The 18,034-nt window shown below is 45.5% G+C and overlaps 1 protein-coding gene across 1 annotated transcript in view; it reads right to left on the bottom strand.

Annotated features, from left to right (window-relative positions):
• The window catches only part of LOC111958060 (transmembrane protein 132D), a 66,057-nt gene that overhangs the window by 28,385 nt on the left and 19,638 nt on the right, over nucleotides 1–18,034 (bottom strand). The window contains exon 3 of the mRNA XM_023979243.2: nucleotides 2,664–2,801. Within this exon, the coding sequence (XP_023835011.1) occupies nucleotides 2,664–2,801 (138 nt within the window). The remainder of the gene's footprint in view (nucleotides 1–2,663; nucleotides 2,802–18,034) is intronic.

Genomic DNA, 18,034 nt, shown 5'->3' with positions numbered 1-18,034 from the left:
CAATTTTTCGGGCCTTCCTCTGACACTGCCTGATATAGAGGTCCTGGGTAGCAGGGAGCTCGGCCTGTGTGATGTACTGGGCTGTCCGCACAACCCACTGTAATGCTTTGCGGTCAAGAGTGGTGCATTTTCCATACCAAGCGGTGCTGCAGCCAGTCAAGATGCTCTTGACAGTGTAGCTGCAGAACGTTTTGAGGATCCAAGGGCCCATGTCAAATCTTTACAGACTCCTGAGGGGGAAGAGACGCTACCGTGCCCACTTCATGACTGTGTAGGTGTGTGTGGACCATGTTAAGTCCTTAGTGATGTGGACGCCAAGGAACTTGAAGGTCTCGACCCGCTCCACGACAACCCTGTCGATGTGGATGAGGGCGTGCTCTCCCCTCTTTCTCCTATAGTCCATGATCAGCTCCTTGGTCTTACTGACGTTGAGGGAGAGTTTATTGTCCTGGCACCACACTGCTAAGTCTCTGACCTCCTCCCTGTAGGCTGAGTCATCGGCGTCGGTGATCCGGCCTACCACCGCCGTGTCGTCAGCAAACTTCAAGATGGTGTTGGAGTCGTGCGTAGCCACGCAGTTGTGGGTAAACAGGGAGTACAGGAGGGGACTAAGCACACAAAGTCAAATGCAAGCACAAAGCTAATCTGATGAGTTCTCTATCATTTATTCTTTAAGATATTCTTTAATTCTGCACACCATATGTAAAAGCACAAAAAAGAGAGATTTACTTTAATTAAATAATCTTAGTATATTGCACAAAAACACAAAAACACAAACAAACCATAAATGTTTTAGTCAAGTATCAAAACAAGATGTGCCCGATTAAAAGAGGGTCTCTATCCCACATTAAAACAGATTTTGCCGGTTTAATCTGGCATTACATTGAAATGGGGGACACCATTATAGCCTTCTGCCATTCTTGTTGGTGAAGCAGTGAAGTACTCCAACCCCCAGATTATTAAAGGGACAGCACTCTCACTAAGCAGCTGTTTTAAGTCGGAAGATCCATTGCAGTCTATTGTCAAACAGAGGCAAAAAATGTCTTAATATCCAGATAGCTGCATAAACACTCACAGTACTTACTGACACTATAGGAAACTGAGAGACAAAGTCCATGAAATCCCCAAAGTGGTGTGACATTAGACAGCCCCTACAGGGGGTCTAGTAAATTATGACATTTTAAGATGGATTAGCCCTAACAAACGATTTTGCATCCACAAATATGTTCCCCAAAACGGGTTTGATAAACAATGAACTAATACCATCACATAGGAAAAACAAGAAAATGAGGTCAACCCAGCTCAATTCAATCATGGACACCAAAATGCTTCAACTAAAACTACAAACGACAAATGAAGTGCCACTTTTGATTTCATGGGAACTTCTCAAAGACTATAAATACCTGGAGCCACACCAGATCATCTAAAGGTCATCCAAGCCACAGAGTTGGTCAGTTACATAGAATGTCAATTGAAGGTCCTGTTCCAGCATGGACAGGTTCCTACATCTGGTGTATTGTCCTCAAGCAAGGAAAAGGTTACACTTCAGAAAGAGGACCATGACTCTAGACATATTTGTGACAGCAGCAATGGTACCAGAAAAATATCCCACAGACTTAAAAGGACATACAAGTTTAGCTTGTAGGAACGAAAGGGGTATTATCAACAAAGCCACATCTTCACATTGACTGGGGCTAGCTAATGTTTAATGTTAATCATTGTTTAATTGTTTTCCAAAAGCGCTAACATACTGTAAAGGATACAAAAAAACGTAAATATTCTAAATAGGGGACAGAAATACTCTTCAACGATTTCATGTGAACTATAGATAAGCAATTCGAAATTTCCAGAGATTGACGTAGCCCTTTCCTGCAGTCAAATTACCAAATTGCCCTCTGGTGGCCTTATTGATGGAATGTTAATATTTTTCATAATTTCATAATTAATAAACATGATACATTTTTTAACACCGGTGTTCCTATGTCAAATGGTTTTGTTATATTTCAGTCTTCTGTGATTTATATAAAGTCTCATATTGAGATGCAAACTCAAAATGGAATACATTTCAACTTTATATCTGACATGGTACAGGTGTCTTCTTTTTTCTAAGCCCATAACCATGTGTGTGAGGTGTATACTTTTGTTTCAAAGTAGATTTGTTTAAGACTACCAAGAAACACTCTGCGTGACCCTGATTTAGCCCACTGCATAAAAGGTTAAGAGGTAGCTCTACTTAATAAGGTGTGAGGACAGTGGCCTTTTTAAAAGCAGATTTACTTAAGCTTTTCCCAGCAGCAGTTTTGTGCTTGGATAGCATACGGTGTCTTGTCAGGTCAGATAGGCTAAGCCTCGGTCAAAATGGCATCGTGTGTGGGTGGTATTTATTCTGAGGCATTATCCTACTCATACTACTTTGCAGACTATTTTTCACTCCCTCAGGCAAAATTGAAATCATTAAGCCCCAGTAGCATGTACACTATTATTACAACAACCCATGACATAATATAACTTCTTAACATTCAGAAGTGTGTTTAAAGCTGTCTATGAGCAGCCAAACCCAGACGTGAATGGTCCATCCATGGTCCAGTGGTTGAACACGGTGAGTTTAATGGAGTTCACTGACAGTAAATTGGGGGATGGTTGTGTATTTTCAGCAGACTTGCCTTTTTCCCGGTATGGCAGATTTCCTCTGACAAACAACAGCGATGGTGCCATCTGCTCCAGCGTCCAGAGTGATATCCCACAGCAACGAGTTACTAGGTGTTGCTGTGCGAAACGACACTCCTTTCTTTACAATCGCTCTGTGAATGAAGACAAGAAAAATGTATAAGACAAATACCGCCAACTCTAAATTGTACACCTAGAAGTAAGTCCATCTCCACTGGACCTAGCTAGTATGATGTTGGCCTCCCATAGCTTGGGGCCATGAACTTATTCGCTCCTAAGCCCTTCAGTCAATCAAAGTCCACTTTTCTCGTAGCAAATCCCTATCATTTAAGAGGCTTGAGCAAACCCCATAGGATAGGTTTCAATACCCAGAGGAAAAATGCATTTTGAGTGTTTAGTTTTCCTCATATACTATGGGCATCTTTGGTCCTGTCTCGTACACAAATTATTCGTAGTGTACTAATGGCTTGTTGGCCTGCTGGCCTCTCATTTGTAAATGATAAGCATTATCTAATGCAGCTGAACACAGAGTACAACAACAGAGAGCTGAATGTGAATTGATAATATTACCCTGCTATTAATGGCTAGTGTAAAAGGTCCTACCGGGAGTTAGCGTAGCGTATGAGTGGAGAGAGGTCAGATATATACATGAAAACATCCATAGTGTTGTACCGGAGAGGCATCCTACTTTCCATCCTCTGCCAATGTACAGGATAACAACACTGCCCTCGTTGATCTCGTCTTTCTTTAGAGCCATTCAAAGTATGTTTCAAATACAATTCTTCCAGCTTAATGTTCTATAAAAACGGAGCACCACCAAGTTGTTTCTTCATAAAAAATATTCCTAATAGTGTGTAACATCGTCCGTGTAGTATTATCATGTGCATGCATGTCATGTGTAGCCTAATGCTGCTCATGGGTTTATCCCTGACTCTTTCAGACATACATTCTGGCAGTAAAACAACAGTGAGCACATTTTGTGTCTCTGGGGGGAGGTAATCTACGATATGAGCATCCATCTGATCCTCTCTACTCCCCCTCCTGTGGGACATTCAAGGTCATATGGACAGATGCTATACTCATGCTACTGCCATGCGTATGTATCCCGTTTAAAAACGCATTTGTTTGAGTTAATGTTATTTGCCTATGTGTGTAGTTGTGGTTGTTTTGTAAGTGTGCATGTGTGGTGTGTGTTTGTATATGTCTGCTTGAACATCTGCACATACAGCTCTTCCAAGATGTAATCAGGAGTACTGGTTTGAAAGCTCAAGGGAGCACTAATCTTGGCATGGAGGTTGCTGAAATCGTCCTGTGATGCTGCCACATGGAGCACAGAAATGACCCAATGCCTTCGGCTCTCCCTCTGTCTCCTCTCCCTCTCGCTCTCTCCTTCTCTCTGTCAACATGAGGGGACATACTTGTGGCACGTGTGAGACAGGGACTCAGACATTTCAGTAAGATTTCACTGATCCTGCCATGTTACTGCTACAATCTCTATCCGACAAAAGTGCAAACAGTACTTACTAGACTGGCAAAGGAAAGTTTGGCGATCACAGGAGAATTACACATCCCCAAAGGGGCTGGATGGATGTAAATCAGGAAATATCTTGGGATAATCTAAAAAGAGTTGCAAGCAGCAGAAATGTCAATTCCGGGCAGTACAGTCTGATGGTGGAGTAACTAACACAATGCTCAACGCCCTGTTTTGTGTGTGTGTGTGTGTGTGTGTGTGTGTGTGTGTGTGTGTGTGTGTGTGTGTGTGTGTGTGTGTGTGAAGGTGACCTGCCTCTCTCTGTACTGTTCATCCATTAGAGTAAGTGGCACAGAGGGGACAGGGAGGGGCCCTCACTATATTGTTAGCAACAACCAGCAGGTTCCCAGGGGGAAAGCAGGAGCAAATGCACAGGAGACGGACAGGCTCTGAGGGGAGCAGGACTGACAGGCTCTGAGGGGAGAACGGGAGTGGAGAAGCAGCCACAGATTAACAGGGGGACAGGGACTGTGAGTGGGGGTGGAGGTGACTGGGTAGAAGGGGACATTCCTGTCACCACCCATCTCTCCTGACCACAACAACACTCCTGGAGACAGGATGACAGGTAACCTTGAGGCCTCTACAACCTCTGGGATAAAGGTATAGTAATATACCAACAGTACCAGGAGATGTTATAAAAGCTAGAACATCCTGTCTTCACATGAACTTCCATTAGTTTAGCAGTTACTACAGGGGCAGGTCACAGCATAATTCTTATTCTGACTCATAAGGATTTGCTGGGGTCATAGTGGTAAACAGAACAATGCTATTATTTGCCATCAATGAATTGGCATCTAAAATGAAAAAACCCTGATGACACGCTTCTTGTAATAAGTAATGAGAAAATATCTGAGAACAGTTAATCTGGTAATGGCATTCTAAATATACCCACTCATGCTAGTGTTGAGCCTGGTGGTGTAGGGTTTACCTAATCAAAACTAACTGTTACAAGTGTACCTATCTGCCTTTTCTCCCCCAGGCCCTCTGGGATCTAAGGGGGAAACCCCACGGTGATGAGAGGGGGGAGGGATTTTCTTAACAGTGGTTCAGAGCAAGAACCATAGCGGTCAGTGACTGTGCTTAGGCAGTGCTGGCTGGGGAGGCAGGAGGAGGAGGTATCGAGGCACCAGGGCAGGGAAGATGGATTGGCCCAGAGACTGGAGCTGACAGTGTGTGAGAAAAGCAGCTCTCAGGTGCTGCACCTGCCATCCATCTCACTTCTCTCCAGGCAAGGTTTGAGTGTCGAACTAACGTGTATTTTGCATACCGATGCCCCACCACCTGACCACCTCCACTCCACACTGCCACAGGAAGCCATGGCCTCTCTTACTTCTGTCACACACACTCATGGCAGCCCTTCCCCCCTGTCCCGCTCCAGTCAGCAACCCCCTCCCCTGTGCTTGTTTGATCTTCTCTCTAAGCCTTATTTATTTCAGTCATAACTGAGTGAGTGAATAATGGCAGACCCTAAACATCAAGTAAACAGTCTTAAATGTAGATTAGCCTGACTTTAATTCACCATATTAGTGCATTTTCTGTGATAATAAAATACAATTTGTGGACAAGTACCACTATGGTTGTTAAAAAAAACAAAAATACAATCATCCAATGTAAAGTGAATGATTTTATCGATGATTGTATGAAGATGAAAAATAATTACACAGATAATAAAGGGAAAACCAGCCATGTCATGGAGCCAGATTATAAAGCGAAAACCAGCTACATCGAGGACACCAACACCTTGCTCCCGGACAAGCTAAACACCTTCTTCGCCCACTTCGAAGAAAACATAGCGCCACCGCCGCGGGCCACCGCCGCTCACGAGAACTGACCTCTCATTCTCCCGGGCCGACATGAGTAAGCCATTTAATTGTGTTAACCCTCACAAGGCTGCTGGCCCAGATGGCATCCCTAACCGTGTCCTCAGAGCATGCGCAAACCAACTGGCTGGAGTGTTTATGGACATATTCAATCTCTCCCTATCCCAGTCTGTTGTTCCCCGTTGCTTTAAGATGTCCACCATTGTTCCAGTACACAAGAAAGCAAAGGTCACTGAGCTAAACGACTATCGCCCCGTAGCACTCACTTCTGTCATCATGAAGTGCATTGAGAGGCTAGTTAAGGATCATATCACCTCCACCGTACAAAACACCCATGACCCATTACAATTTGCATACCGCCCCAACAGATCCATGGATGACGCAATTACCATCGCACTGCACACTGCCCTATCCCATCTGGACAAGAGGAATACCTATGTAAGAATGCTGTTCAACAACAACTGCTCCGGGTGCCAATGACGTGGACGTCTATTAAGGCAGACCCCTGCACCTCTCTGATTCAGAGGGGCTGGGTTAAATATGGAAGACACATTATACTTCCCTTCCCCTCATCGACTACAACTCAGCCTTCAACACCACAGTGCCCCCAAAGATTATCACTAAGCTTGGGGCCCTGGGTCTGAACCACACTCAGTGTGCAACTGGGTCCTGGACTTCCAGACGGGCCGACACCAGGTGGTGAAAGTAGGCAACAACACCTCCACCACGCTGATCCACAACAGGGGGGCCCCACAAAGGTACGTGCTCTGGCCATCCTGTACTCCCTGTTCACCCATGACTGCGTGGCTACGCACGTCTCCAACGCAATCATCGCAGACGACACAACAGTGGTAGGCCTGATTACCATCAACAACGAGACAGCCTGCAGGGAGGAGGTGAGGGCCCTGGCAGTGGTGCCTGAAAAAATAACTCTCCCTGATCATGGACTTCAGGAGACAGCAGAGGGAGCATGCCCCCATCCACAGGGCCGCAGTGGAGAGAGTAAAAACCTTCACGTTCCTCTGCGTGCACATCACTGACAATCTGAAATGGTCCACCCACACAGATAGTGACGTGCAGAAGGTGTATCAGCGCCACTTCAACCTCAGGAGGCTGAAGAATTTTTGCTTGGCCACCCCCAAACCATGGCCTGTTTACCCCGCTACCACCTACAAGGCGGAGACAGAGAGACTGAAAAACAACTTAGTCACCACTAGCCCCCCTCTGCCCAATTCCCTGCCCTGACCTTTAGTCACTGTTACTAGCTGCCTGCAACCCCGTACTCTACCATGCACCTTAGAGACTGCTGCCCAATGTACATAGTCATTGAACACTGGTCACATAAATAATGTTTACATACTGTTTTATCTACTTCATATACACTGCTCAAAAAAATAAAGGGAACACTTAAACAACACAATGTAACTCCAAGTCAATCACACTTCTGTGAAATCAAACTGTCCACTTAGGAAACAACACTGATTGACAATAAATTTCACATGCTGTTGTGCAAATGGAATAGACAACAGGTGGAAATTATAGGCAATTAGCAAGACACCCCCAATAAAGGAGTGGTTCTGCAGGTGGTGACCACAGACCACTTCTCAGTTCCTATGCTTCCTGGCTGATGTTTTGGTCACTTTTGAATGCTGGCGGTGCTTTCACTCTAGTGGTAGCATGAGACGGAGTCTACAACCCACACAAGTGGCTCAGGTAGTGCAGCTCATCCAGGATGGCACATCAATGCGAGCTGTGGCAAGAAGGTTTGCTGTGTCTGTCAGCGTAGTGTCCAGAGCATGGAGGCGCTACCAGGAGACAGGCCAGTACATCAGGAGACGTGTAGGAGGCCGTAGGAGGGCAACAACCCAGCAGCAGGACCGCTACCTCCACCTTTGTGCAAGGAGGAGCAGGAGGAGCACTGCCAGAGCCCTGCAAAATGACCTCCAGCAGGCCACAAATGTGCATGTGTCTGCTCAAACGGTCAGAAACAGACTCCATGAGGGTGGTATGAGGGCCCGACGTCCACAGGTGGGGGTTGTGCTTACAGCCCAACGCCGTGCAGGACGTTTGGCATTTGCCAGAGAACACCAAGATTGGCAAATTCGCCACTGGCACCCTGTGCTCTTCACAGATGAAAGCAGGTTCACACTGAGCACATGTGACAGACGTGACAGAGTCTGGAGACGCCGTGGAGAACGTTCTGCTGCCTGCAACATCCTCCAGCATGACCGGTTTGGCGGTGGGTCAGTCATGGTGTGGGGTGGCATTTCTTTGGGGGGCCGCACAGCCCTCCATGTGCTCGCCAGAGGTAGCCTGACTGCCATTAGGTACCGAGATGAGATCCTCAGACCCCTTGTGAGACCATATGCTGGTGCGGTTGGCCCTGGGTTCCTCCTAATGCAAGAAAATGCTAGACCTCATGTGGCTGGAGTGTGTCAGCAGTTCCTGCAAGAGGAAGGCATTGATGCTATGGACTGGCCCGCCCGTTCCCCAGACCTGAATCCAATTGAGCACATCTGGGACATCATGTCTCGCTCCATCCACCAACGCCACGTTGCACCACAGACTGTCCAGGAGTTGGCGGATGCTTTAGTCCAGGTCTGGGAGGAGATCCCTCAGGAGACCATCCGCCACCTCATCAGGAGCATGCCCAGGCGTTGTAGGGAGGTCATACAGGCACGTGGAGGCCACACACACTACTGAGCCTCATTTTGACTTGTTTTAAGGACATTACATCAAAGTTGGATCAGCCTGTAGTGTGGTTTGCCACTTTAATTTTGAGTGTGACTCCAAATCCAGACCTCCATGGGTTGATAAATTTGATTTCCATTGATCATTTTTGTGTGATTTTGTTGTCAGCACATTCAACTATGTAAAGAAAAAAGTATTTAAAATAAGAATATTTCATTCATTCAGATCTAGGATGTGTTATTTTAGTGTTCCCTTTATTTTTTTGAGCAGTGTATATATATATATATATATATATATATATATATATACAGACACAAACACACACACACACAGACACAGTATAGACGGTAACACTTTACTTGACACCCAGCATCATACCATAAGAGTTAAAATAACTTAATAATTTATGGTCATAACACTGTCATGACACATTTGTTGAGACCTGTTGTGACATATAGTAAACTGTGTTATTTTATGGCTGGTTATGACACCTACATACGACTGTAAAAACCCACAAAACCCATTACACAAGGCTAAACATTCCATTATTCCATAGTCTGTGTGTCAACAGTATGTTTATGAAATAGATTATTTTATTGACCATGTTAAATTTTCATTGAAATTGTGCACACATTGATGTCAGACATTGTCCTACCCCAATGCTCTGTTGCTGATGACTGGGATGAATGCAGGAGCAGATTAAGACACCCTCTCTGTGACTGATGACTGATATAAGTGCATGTACGCGATAGGCCTATCTGGCTTATATGATTATGGTGGTCATAATGCTTATTGACAGTGTCATAAAGTGTATTTTCTTAGTCCAAGTAAAGTGACACAGGATGGTCATAATGCTTAATGACAGTGTCATAAAGCGTATTTTAGAAGAAGTTACTTAATAAAATATGCTGAAAATACAAAGGATTTAAGAGACAAACTTTCAAACAAAAGGAAACTTCTTGGCAAGGAAAAAACGAATTTGAATAAATGTGTGTTTTGACCAGCCATAAAATAGCGCAATATATGGCACAACAGGTGTAAATATATGGGTCATGACAGTGTTATGACAATATTATGACAGATTAGGACAAGTTATGTCAGCTGTTACGACATATTATGACATGGTTATGACCAGGTGTCAAGTAAAGTGTTACTGTATATACTGTATTTTTTTATTTGGGGGATTTGCGTGTATTGTTAGGTATTACTGCACTGTTGGAGCAAGGAAGATAAGATTTTCACTACACTCGCGATAATATCTGCAAGCTATGTGTACGCGACAAATAAAATTGTATTTGATTTGATAATACAGCCGTCGGCATAGTCATGAGGCTCCCCATCCTAATTTGACCTGGTTTTGAGGGCAACCCAGTGCCCTATTCCCAGTAAGACCAACTCCACAGGCAGGCCCACCTGTTCAGGGGTTATAATCAGGCCACTGATCCACTTTTCCTTCAGATCTCTGGCTCCGTACAGACGAATCCCTGCAGAGACATGGCACAAATACTGAAAACTGGAATACTACAAATGCAATCTCAAACAGATGCAATCTTTCGTTATGCAAGCAAATAACCATCGTTCAGTCAGTCTGATGTTCCGCCATTCATCAATGACATGCTTGTCATACTTATGTGGCAGTTTAGGGAGTTCTTTAGGGCAATGTTAACGGCAGATGGCCACCCAGCAAACAGGAGATGTCATGAGGACATTCAGTAACGTTCCCATTAGGTCTCTTAAGGGTTTCTGCGCAACGTTATCCCACTGACTTTCTGAGAACATTCTAAGAAGGCTGCGTGATTGTCCCAAGGGAACGTTCTCTAGGGGACCTTTGTCTTGTTCCCTGTACATTCCCAGGACGCCACTGAGGACCATGTCAGGTAGGGATTCATATTTTCCAGAAAATCTACCAAGTTTCCATAGTGGGAATAATTCATAGTTCTCCAGAGAGTCCCGGGAAATACAACAACATTTGGAAGTGCCCATTTAAAGCGTTTAAAACCAAGGTCACTATGCCAGGGTCCTCCCAAAATAAGATTGACGCTGCTCCACATTGCCTGTTTGTCTGTGCCACTATGTAAAGATTTCACAGCATGTGAAACTGATATTTAGTAATGACAGGAGGGGCGTTGTTGGGGCTGTGTTTCTGGACCTAAGGAAGGCTTTTGATACTGTTAACCATGAGGTTATCAGCACAAAATTGCCCAAGTTCAACTTTTCCCCCGATGCCTTGAGATGGATGAAATCATATCTTGAAGGCAGAACTCAGTGTGTCAGAGTGAGCAATGAGCTGTCACCCACTCTTAGCTATGATGTGGGCGTGCCCCAAGGGTCAATACTGGGGCCCCTCCTGTTCAGCCTGTACATTAATGATCTGCCTTCTGTCTGTACTGGGTCTGAAGTTCAAATGTATGCAGATGATACAGTGATATATGTGCATGCAAAGAGCAAACAAGCTGCATAAGAACTCACTACTGTAATGGTCCAGGTTACAAAGTGGCTCAGTGACTCGTGTTTTTATCTCAATGTGAAAAAAACAGTTTGCATGTTCTTCACAAAGAGGGCAACAGATGCTACTGAGCCAGATGTCTACGTGTCAGGGGAGAAGCTCCAGGTGGTATCTGATTTTAAGTACCTTGGCATCATACTTGATTCCAACCTCTCTTTTAAAAAGCAMMTGAAAAAGGTAATTCAYATAYCCAAATTCAACCTAGCTAWTTRCCGARTTATACGAAATTGTTTGACTACAGAGGTAGCAAAACRGTACTTCAAATCTATGATACTCCCCCACTTAACATACTGCTTGACTAGTTGGGCCCAAGCTTGCTGTACAACATTAAAACCTATTCAGTCTGTCTACAAACAGGCTCTCAAAGTGCTTGATAGGAAGCCCAATAGCCATCATCACTGTTACATCCTCAGAAAGCATGAGCTCCTGAGTTTGGAAAATCTTGTGCAATACACCGATGCATGTCTTGTATTCAAGATCCTAAATGGCCTGGCTCCCTCTTCCCTCAGTACTTTTGTTGAACAGAAAACCCAAACATATGGCAGCAGATCCACAAGGTCTGCCATGAGAGGTGACTGTATAGTTCCCTTAAGGAAAAGCACCTTTAGTAAATCCGCTTTCTCTGTGAGAGCCTCCCATGTCTGGAATACACTGCCATCAGACACACATAACTGCACCACATATCACACTTTCACAAAATGCATGAAGACATGGCTAAAGGTCAATCAGATTTGTGAACATAATCCCTAGCTGTGTGTTGCCGCTTTCCATGTTGTCTGTTGTCTGTAGCTTGTGAGGTGTGGAAACGCGTTGTTGCTTTTATGGATTTTGTCTTGTTGCTTTTTGTGCTATGTTGCTCTGTCTGAATGCTATGTCTTGCTTGTCCTATGTTGCTCTGCGTGTCCTCACTGCTCATTAATTATCTGTATTGTAATTGTTTTTAATAACCTGCGGTTGCGGACTGCGGTTGAAAATCAGCCGGCTGGCTAAAACCGTCACTTTTATGTTGATTAATGTGCACTGTCCCTGAAAAAATAAAAATGAACTCAAACTCAGAGTAACTTTTATCGCCAATGACATTGCTGTGAATTGCAAAACAGGCCGTTCATAAATTCTGAGTGTTATTATGTTCCTCAATTAATTCAGCACATTTCATCAGTAGGTCTAGGTTATCTCGAAACAGAGCGCGCTCAGGACGCACAGAGCAAACTTCGAGTAGGCTATAGCGCTGTTGAATCATACAAACATTGTAACAGCAGTCAAACAAAAGTCAAGTGACCAAAGTTGCAAAGCTTGCTAGATAACCTCCAAAGAATGACAGAATACAGTGCATTTGGTAAGTATTCAGACCGCTTGACTTTTTCCACATTTTGTTACGTTACAGCCTTATTCTAAAATTGATAACATCGTTTTTTCCTCATCAATCTAAACACAGTACGCCATAATGACATAGCAAAAAAAGGATTTTAAATGTCTGCTAATTCAAAATAAAAAACGAAATATCACATTTACATAAGTATTCAGACCCTTTACTCAGTACTTTGTTGAAGCACCTTTGGCAGCGATTAAATCCTTGAGTCTTCTTTGGTATGACTCTACAAGCTTGGCACACCTGAATTTGGGGGAGTTTCTTCATTCTTCTCTGCAGATCCTCTCAAGCTCGGTCAGGTTGGATGGGGAGCATTGCTACACAGCTATTTTCAGAGATCGGTTTCAAGTCCGGGCACTGGCTGGGCCACTCAATGACATTCCAAGACTTGTATTCAAGTTCTGTGTTGTCTTGGCTGTGTGCTTAGGGTCGTTGTCCGGTTGAAATGTGAGTCTTTGCCCCAGTCTGAGGTCCTGAGAAATCTGGAGCAGGTTTTCATCAAGGATCTCAGTACTTTGCTCCATTCATCTTTCCCTCGATCCTGATCCTGAAGTCTCTCAGTCCCTGCCACTGAAAAACATCCCCACAGCATGATACTGCCACCACCACGCTTCATCATAGGGATGGTGCCTGGTTTCCTCCAGACGTGACGCTTGGCATTCAGGTCAAAGAGTACAATCTTTTTTTCATCAGACCAGAGAATCTTGTTTCTCATGGTCTGAGAGTCCTTTAGGTGCCTTTTGGCAAACTCCAAGTGGGCTGTCTTGTGCCTTTTACTGAGGAGTGGCTTCTGTCTGGCCACTCTACCATAAAAGGCCTGATTGTTGGAGTGCTGCAGATATTGTTGTTCTTCTGGAAGGTTCTTCAATCTCCACAGAGGAACTCTGGAGCTCGGTCATAGTGACCATCGGGTTCTTGGTCACCTCCCTGACCAAGGCCCTTCTCCGCAGATTGCTCCGTTTGGCTGGGCGGCCAGCTCTAGGAAGAGTCTTGGGGGTTCCAAACTTCTTCCATTTAAGAATAATGGAGAACCTTCAATGCTGCAGACATTTTTGGTACCCTTCTCCAGATCTGTGCCTCGACACAATTCTGTATCGGAGCTCTACGGACAATTAATTTGACCTCATGGCTTGGTTTTTGCTCTGACATGCACTGTCAACCGTGGGACCTTATATAGACAGGTGTATGCCTTTCCAAATCATGTCCAATCAATTGAATTTACCACAGGTGGACTCCAATCAAGTTGTAGAAACATCAAGGATGGTCAATCTAAACAGGATGCACCTGAGCTCAATTTTGAGTCTCATAGTGAAGGGTCTGAATACTTATGTAAATAAGGTATTTCTGTTTTCGCTTTGTCATTATGTGGTATTGCATGTAGAGATTGATGAGGAAAAATATTATTTTATCCATTTTAGAATAAGACTGACGTATGAAAATGTGGAAAAAGTCTAGCGGTCTGAATACTTGCCGAATACACTGTATCACCTATTTGGCAAAATTGAGTGACTGATTATACAGATAGCAGATCAGCTCATGAATAATGGGGAGTTGAAGAGAGGAAATTGTTTAAATGTCAAGGTATCTTAATAAAAAAAACATGTCCATATATCTACTCTCATATCTTTTGTTGACGTCACCTGTCTTTGGGATTGTCTCCACCCCCCTCCAGGTGTCGCCCCTCTTCCCCATTATCCCCTGTGAATTTATACCTGGGTTCTCTGTTTGTCTGTTGCCAGTTCATCTTGCTTGTTCGAGTCAACCAGCGTGTTTGTGTCTCAGCTCCTGCTTTTTCCAGTCTCTCCCCCTCCTGGTTTTGACCTTTGCCAGTCCTGACTCCGAGCCTGCCTGCCTGACCACTCTGCCTGCCCCTGAGCCTGCCTGCCTGCCGACCTGTAACTTTGCCCCCTCTCTGGATTACCGACCTCTGCCTTACCCTGACCCTGAGCCTGCCTGCTGTCCGGTACCGTTGGCCCACCTCTGGTTTGCTGAACCCTGCCTGCCTGGACCTGTCTATCGCCTGCCCCTGTTGAGATATTCAACTATTGTTTATTCGACGTGGTCTGTATCTGGGCCTTACCTTCATACCTGATAATTAATCACACATTCTCTACCAAAGCTCTCATATGGGCAGCGCAGAGAAGTGGGGTATATTTTATAGCGGTATTTCTGCATGCATAGGTGAGACATGCTTTGATAATGCAACCAATAGATTACATAATAAAGTTAGGAATTTTCGTGAGACAGGATTTAGGAGTTTCAGTGGGATTGGGACATTAGAAAAATAGCCTAGGCTCTATATAAGTCTATATAAAGCTACTACATGAGTCAATAGAACAAAGAATACACTTGATTTAGGCTCAATTATTGCATGCTAAATGTTTCTGATCAGTGATAGATGAGCAAATGAATAAATGAGCTACCACTTCCACTTGTCCAGCTAGAGATCAATTAAACAAATATACAGACAGAGATTCAGTGAAACAAAATCACATTGATTGATTATCAGCCAAGTCACAGGTTTTCGGTCGGGAGTAGGACAGGCTGAAGAGAAAACTCCACTTGTGTAACATACTGGCAAAATGTTCTTATCAGCTAATATATAAGCAAACTAAAATAAAAATTGTCATTAGCACTCACCTCAACTTAGCTAACATTTCCCCAGCCTAATTTTAACCAAATATCCAAATGGAGATTCAGTGAAAACAAAAATCTGACATTGATTGATTTATCTAGACGAGTCCCCCTGTCACGACTTCCGCCGAAGTTGGTCCCTCTCCTTGTTCGGGCGGCGCTCGGCGGTCGACGTCACCGACCTTCTAGCCATCGCCAATCCACTTTTCATTTTCCATTGGTTTTGTCTTCTTCCATCACACCTGGTTCCAATTCCATCAATTACATGTTGTGTATTTAACCCTCTGGTCCCCCCCATGTCCTTGTCCGTAATTGTTTGTTGTAGTTGTGCACGGTATGCTGGTATTTACCGGGTTTTGTTTGACCCATTTATTGTATTGTTCTGTTGACGGTGGTTTATGGTTATTAACACAACCGTTGTAAATCAGTTTCCGCTCTCCTACGCCTGACTTCTCTGCCGCCAGTAGCATTGCATTAGAGAATTACGGACCAAAACTATGGAGTCAGCAGGAGCAGGTACCCCGGGTATAGGGGTGGAGGAGCGCGTCCGGGAGCCCGCAGCAATGCTCCAACATCTTGGCACCGCCATGGACCGCATTGTCCAGACAATGGACCGCTGGGAGAGACAGGGAGTTCTTCCAGCGCCTCCACCAGCACAACCGGGGTCTCCACTGAGCACCCCTCTTCCTCCTGGTCCCAGTGGGATTCGTCTCTCCCTGCCCCAGGAATACGACGGGAAGGCTGCGAACTGCCAGGGGTTCCTTTTACAGCTGGACCTATACCTGGCCACCATCCACCCGGCTCCGTCGGGCCGTGAGAGGGTGTCCGCCCTCGTCTCGTGCCTCACCGGGAAAGCCCTGGAGTGGGCCAACGCCGTGTGGAGAAAGGGAGATGCGGCATGGGACCAGTTTGAGGAGTTCACCCTCAAACTGGGGGGTTTGAGGGTGAGGGTAGAGTGGCGGGTGAGCGCCTCTTCCATCTGAGGCAGGAGACGAGGAGCGCCCTGGAGCATAGGACCCTGGCTGCTGGCGCGGGATAGAACGACAGGGCCCTGATTGACCATTAACGCTGCAGTCTGCGTGAGGACGTCCGTCGGGAGTTGGCCTGCAGAGACACCACCCTCACGTTTGACCAGCTGGTGGACCTGTCCATCCGGCTGGACAACCTGCTGGCTACCCGCGGACGTTCAGATCGGGGTCTGGTGGTTCCATCCCCCCGCACCCCCCCTCCGATACCTATGGAGCTGGGAGGGGCGGTGCACAGGGAGACTGGAGAGGGTACCAGCTCATGCACCATCTGTGGCCGCAGAGGTTACAATGCCGGTCGGTGCCGGGTTGGTTCCTCTGGGGATCGAGGCAGCAGGCAGGGCACCCAGAGCCCTCTGTTGCTCATATGTTTGTCTGTCACTTTTTCTGAGTTTTCCCCGCATTTCCAGCATAAGACGCTAGTCGATTCAGGCGCGGCTGGGAACTTTATGGATAGATCGTTCGCCCATAGTTTAAGGATCCCCATTTTTCCCGTGGCTGTGCCCTTCCCCGTTCACGCCTTAGATAGTCGACCATTAGGGTCAGGTTTGATTAGGGAGGCCACCGCTCCTCTGGGCATGGTGAAGCAGGAGGTGCACAAGGAGAGAATTAGTCTCTTCCTTATTGACTCTCCTGCGTTTCCCGTGGTGCTAGGCCTACCCTGGTTAGTTTGTCATGACCCCACTGTTTCTTGGCCACAGAGGGCTCTCACGGGGTGGTCGCGGGAGTGCTCGGGGAGGTGTTTAGGGATTTCCGTTGGTGCTACTACGGTGGAAAGTCCAGAACAGGTCTCCACCGTGCGCATTCCCCCTGAATATGCCGATTGTGTGACAAATCTCCTGGTAGACAGACGCTGCCCTTCCCAGGAGTCACGGACTATCCTACCAACGAGACATTAAAAACTGTAATATCTTATGTTTCACCGAGTCGTGGCTGAACGATGACACAGATAAACCAAGCCAACTGTATGTTTCCATGCATCGGCAGGACAGAACAGCTACGTCCGGTAAGACGAGGGGTGGTGGTGTGTGTCTATTTGTCAATAACAGCTGGTACGCGATGTCTAATATTAAGGAATTCTTGAGGTACTTCTCGCCTGAGGTAGAGTACCTCATGATAAACTGTAGACCACACTATCTACCAAGAGAGTTTATCTATATTTTTCGTAGCAGTCTATTTACCACTGAGACCGGACTCAACAAGCTGTATAAGGTCATAAGCAAACAAGAAATGCTCATCCAGACGCGGCACCCTTGATGGCCGGGGACTTTAATGCTGGCAAACTTAAATACGTTTTACCTCATTTCTACCAGCATGTACAACCAGAGAAGAAAAAAAAACTCTAGACCACTTTTACTCCACACACAAAGACGCATACAAAGCTCTACCTCGCCCTCCATTTGGCAAATCTGACCATAATTCTATCCTACTGATTCCGGCGTACAAGCAAAAAGTAAAGCAGGAAGTACAACTGACTACAGGACTGTTTTGCTAGCACAGACTTTTTTATTTAAGTTGAAAGCACTGTTTGTGTGTGTAGATGTCCCTAGCATTACCAAAACACAAAGAGCTGTGATTGGATCAGTGGTTCACCTATCAGTGCCTTGATGGACTTAGCAACAGTAAAAAGGGATGATGTGTAATGAAACTAGGGTGCACGTCCCTTTTTTTGCGACCATCAGGTGACGTCCCCGTGACAAACCGGAATTAGACAAAAACCTCCAGTGCAGCATGACACAACATCCCAAGAAAGTCCTAAAAACGTCCTTGGGGACATCCCCGGGAACAACC

This window comes from Salvelinus sp. IW2-2015, linkage group LG33 (assembly GCF_002910315.2).
Source record: "Salvelinus sp. IW2-2015 linkage group LG33, ASM291031v2, whole genome shotgun sequence".
NCBI lineage: Eukaryota > Metazoa > Chordata > Actinopteri > Salmoniformes > Salmonidae > Salvelinus > Salvelinus sp. IW2-2015.
Note: the sequence above shows the minus strand (reverse complement) of the source record. Positions and strands in the feature narration are given on the sequence as shown.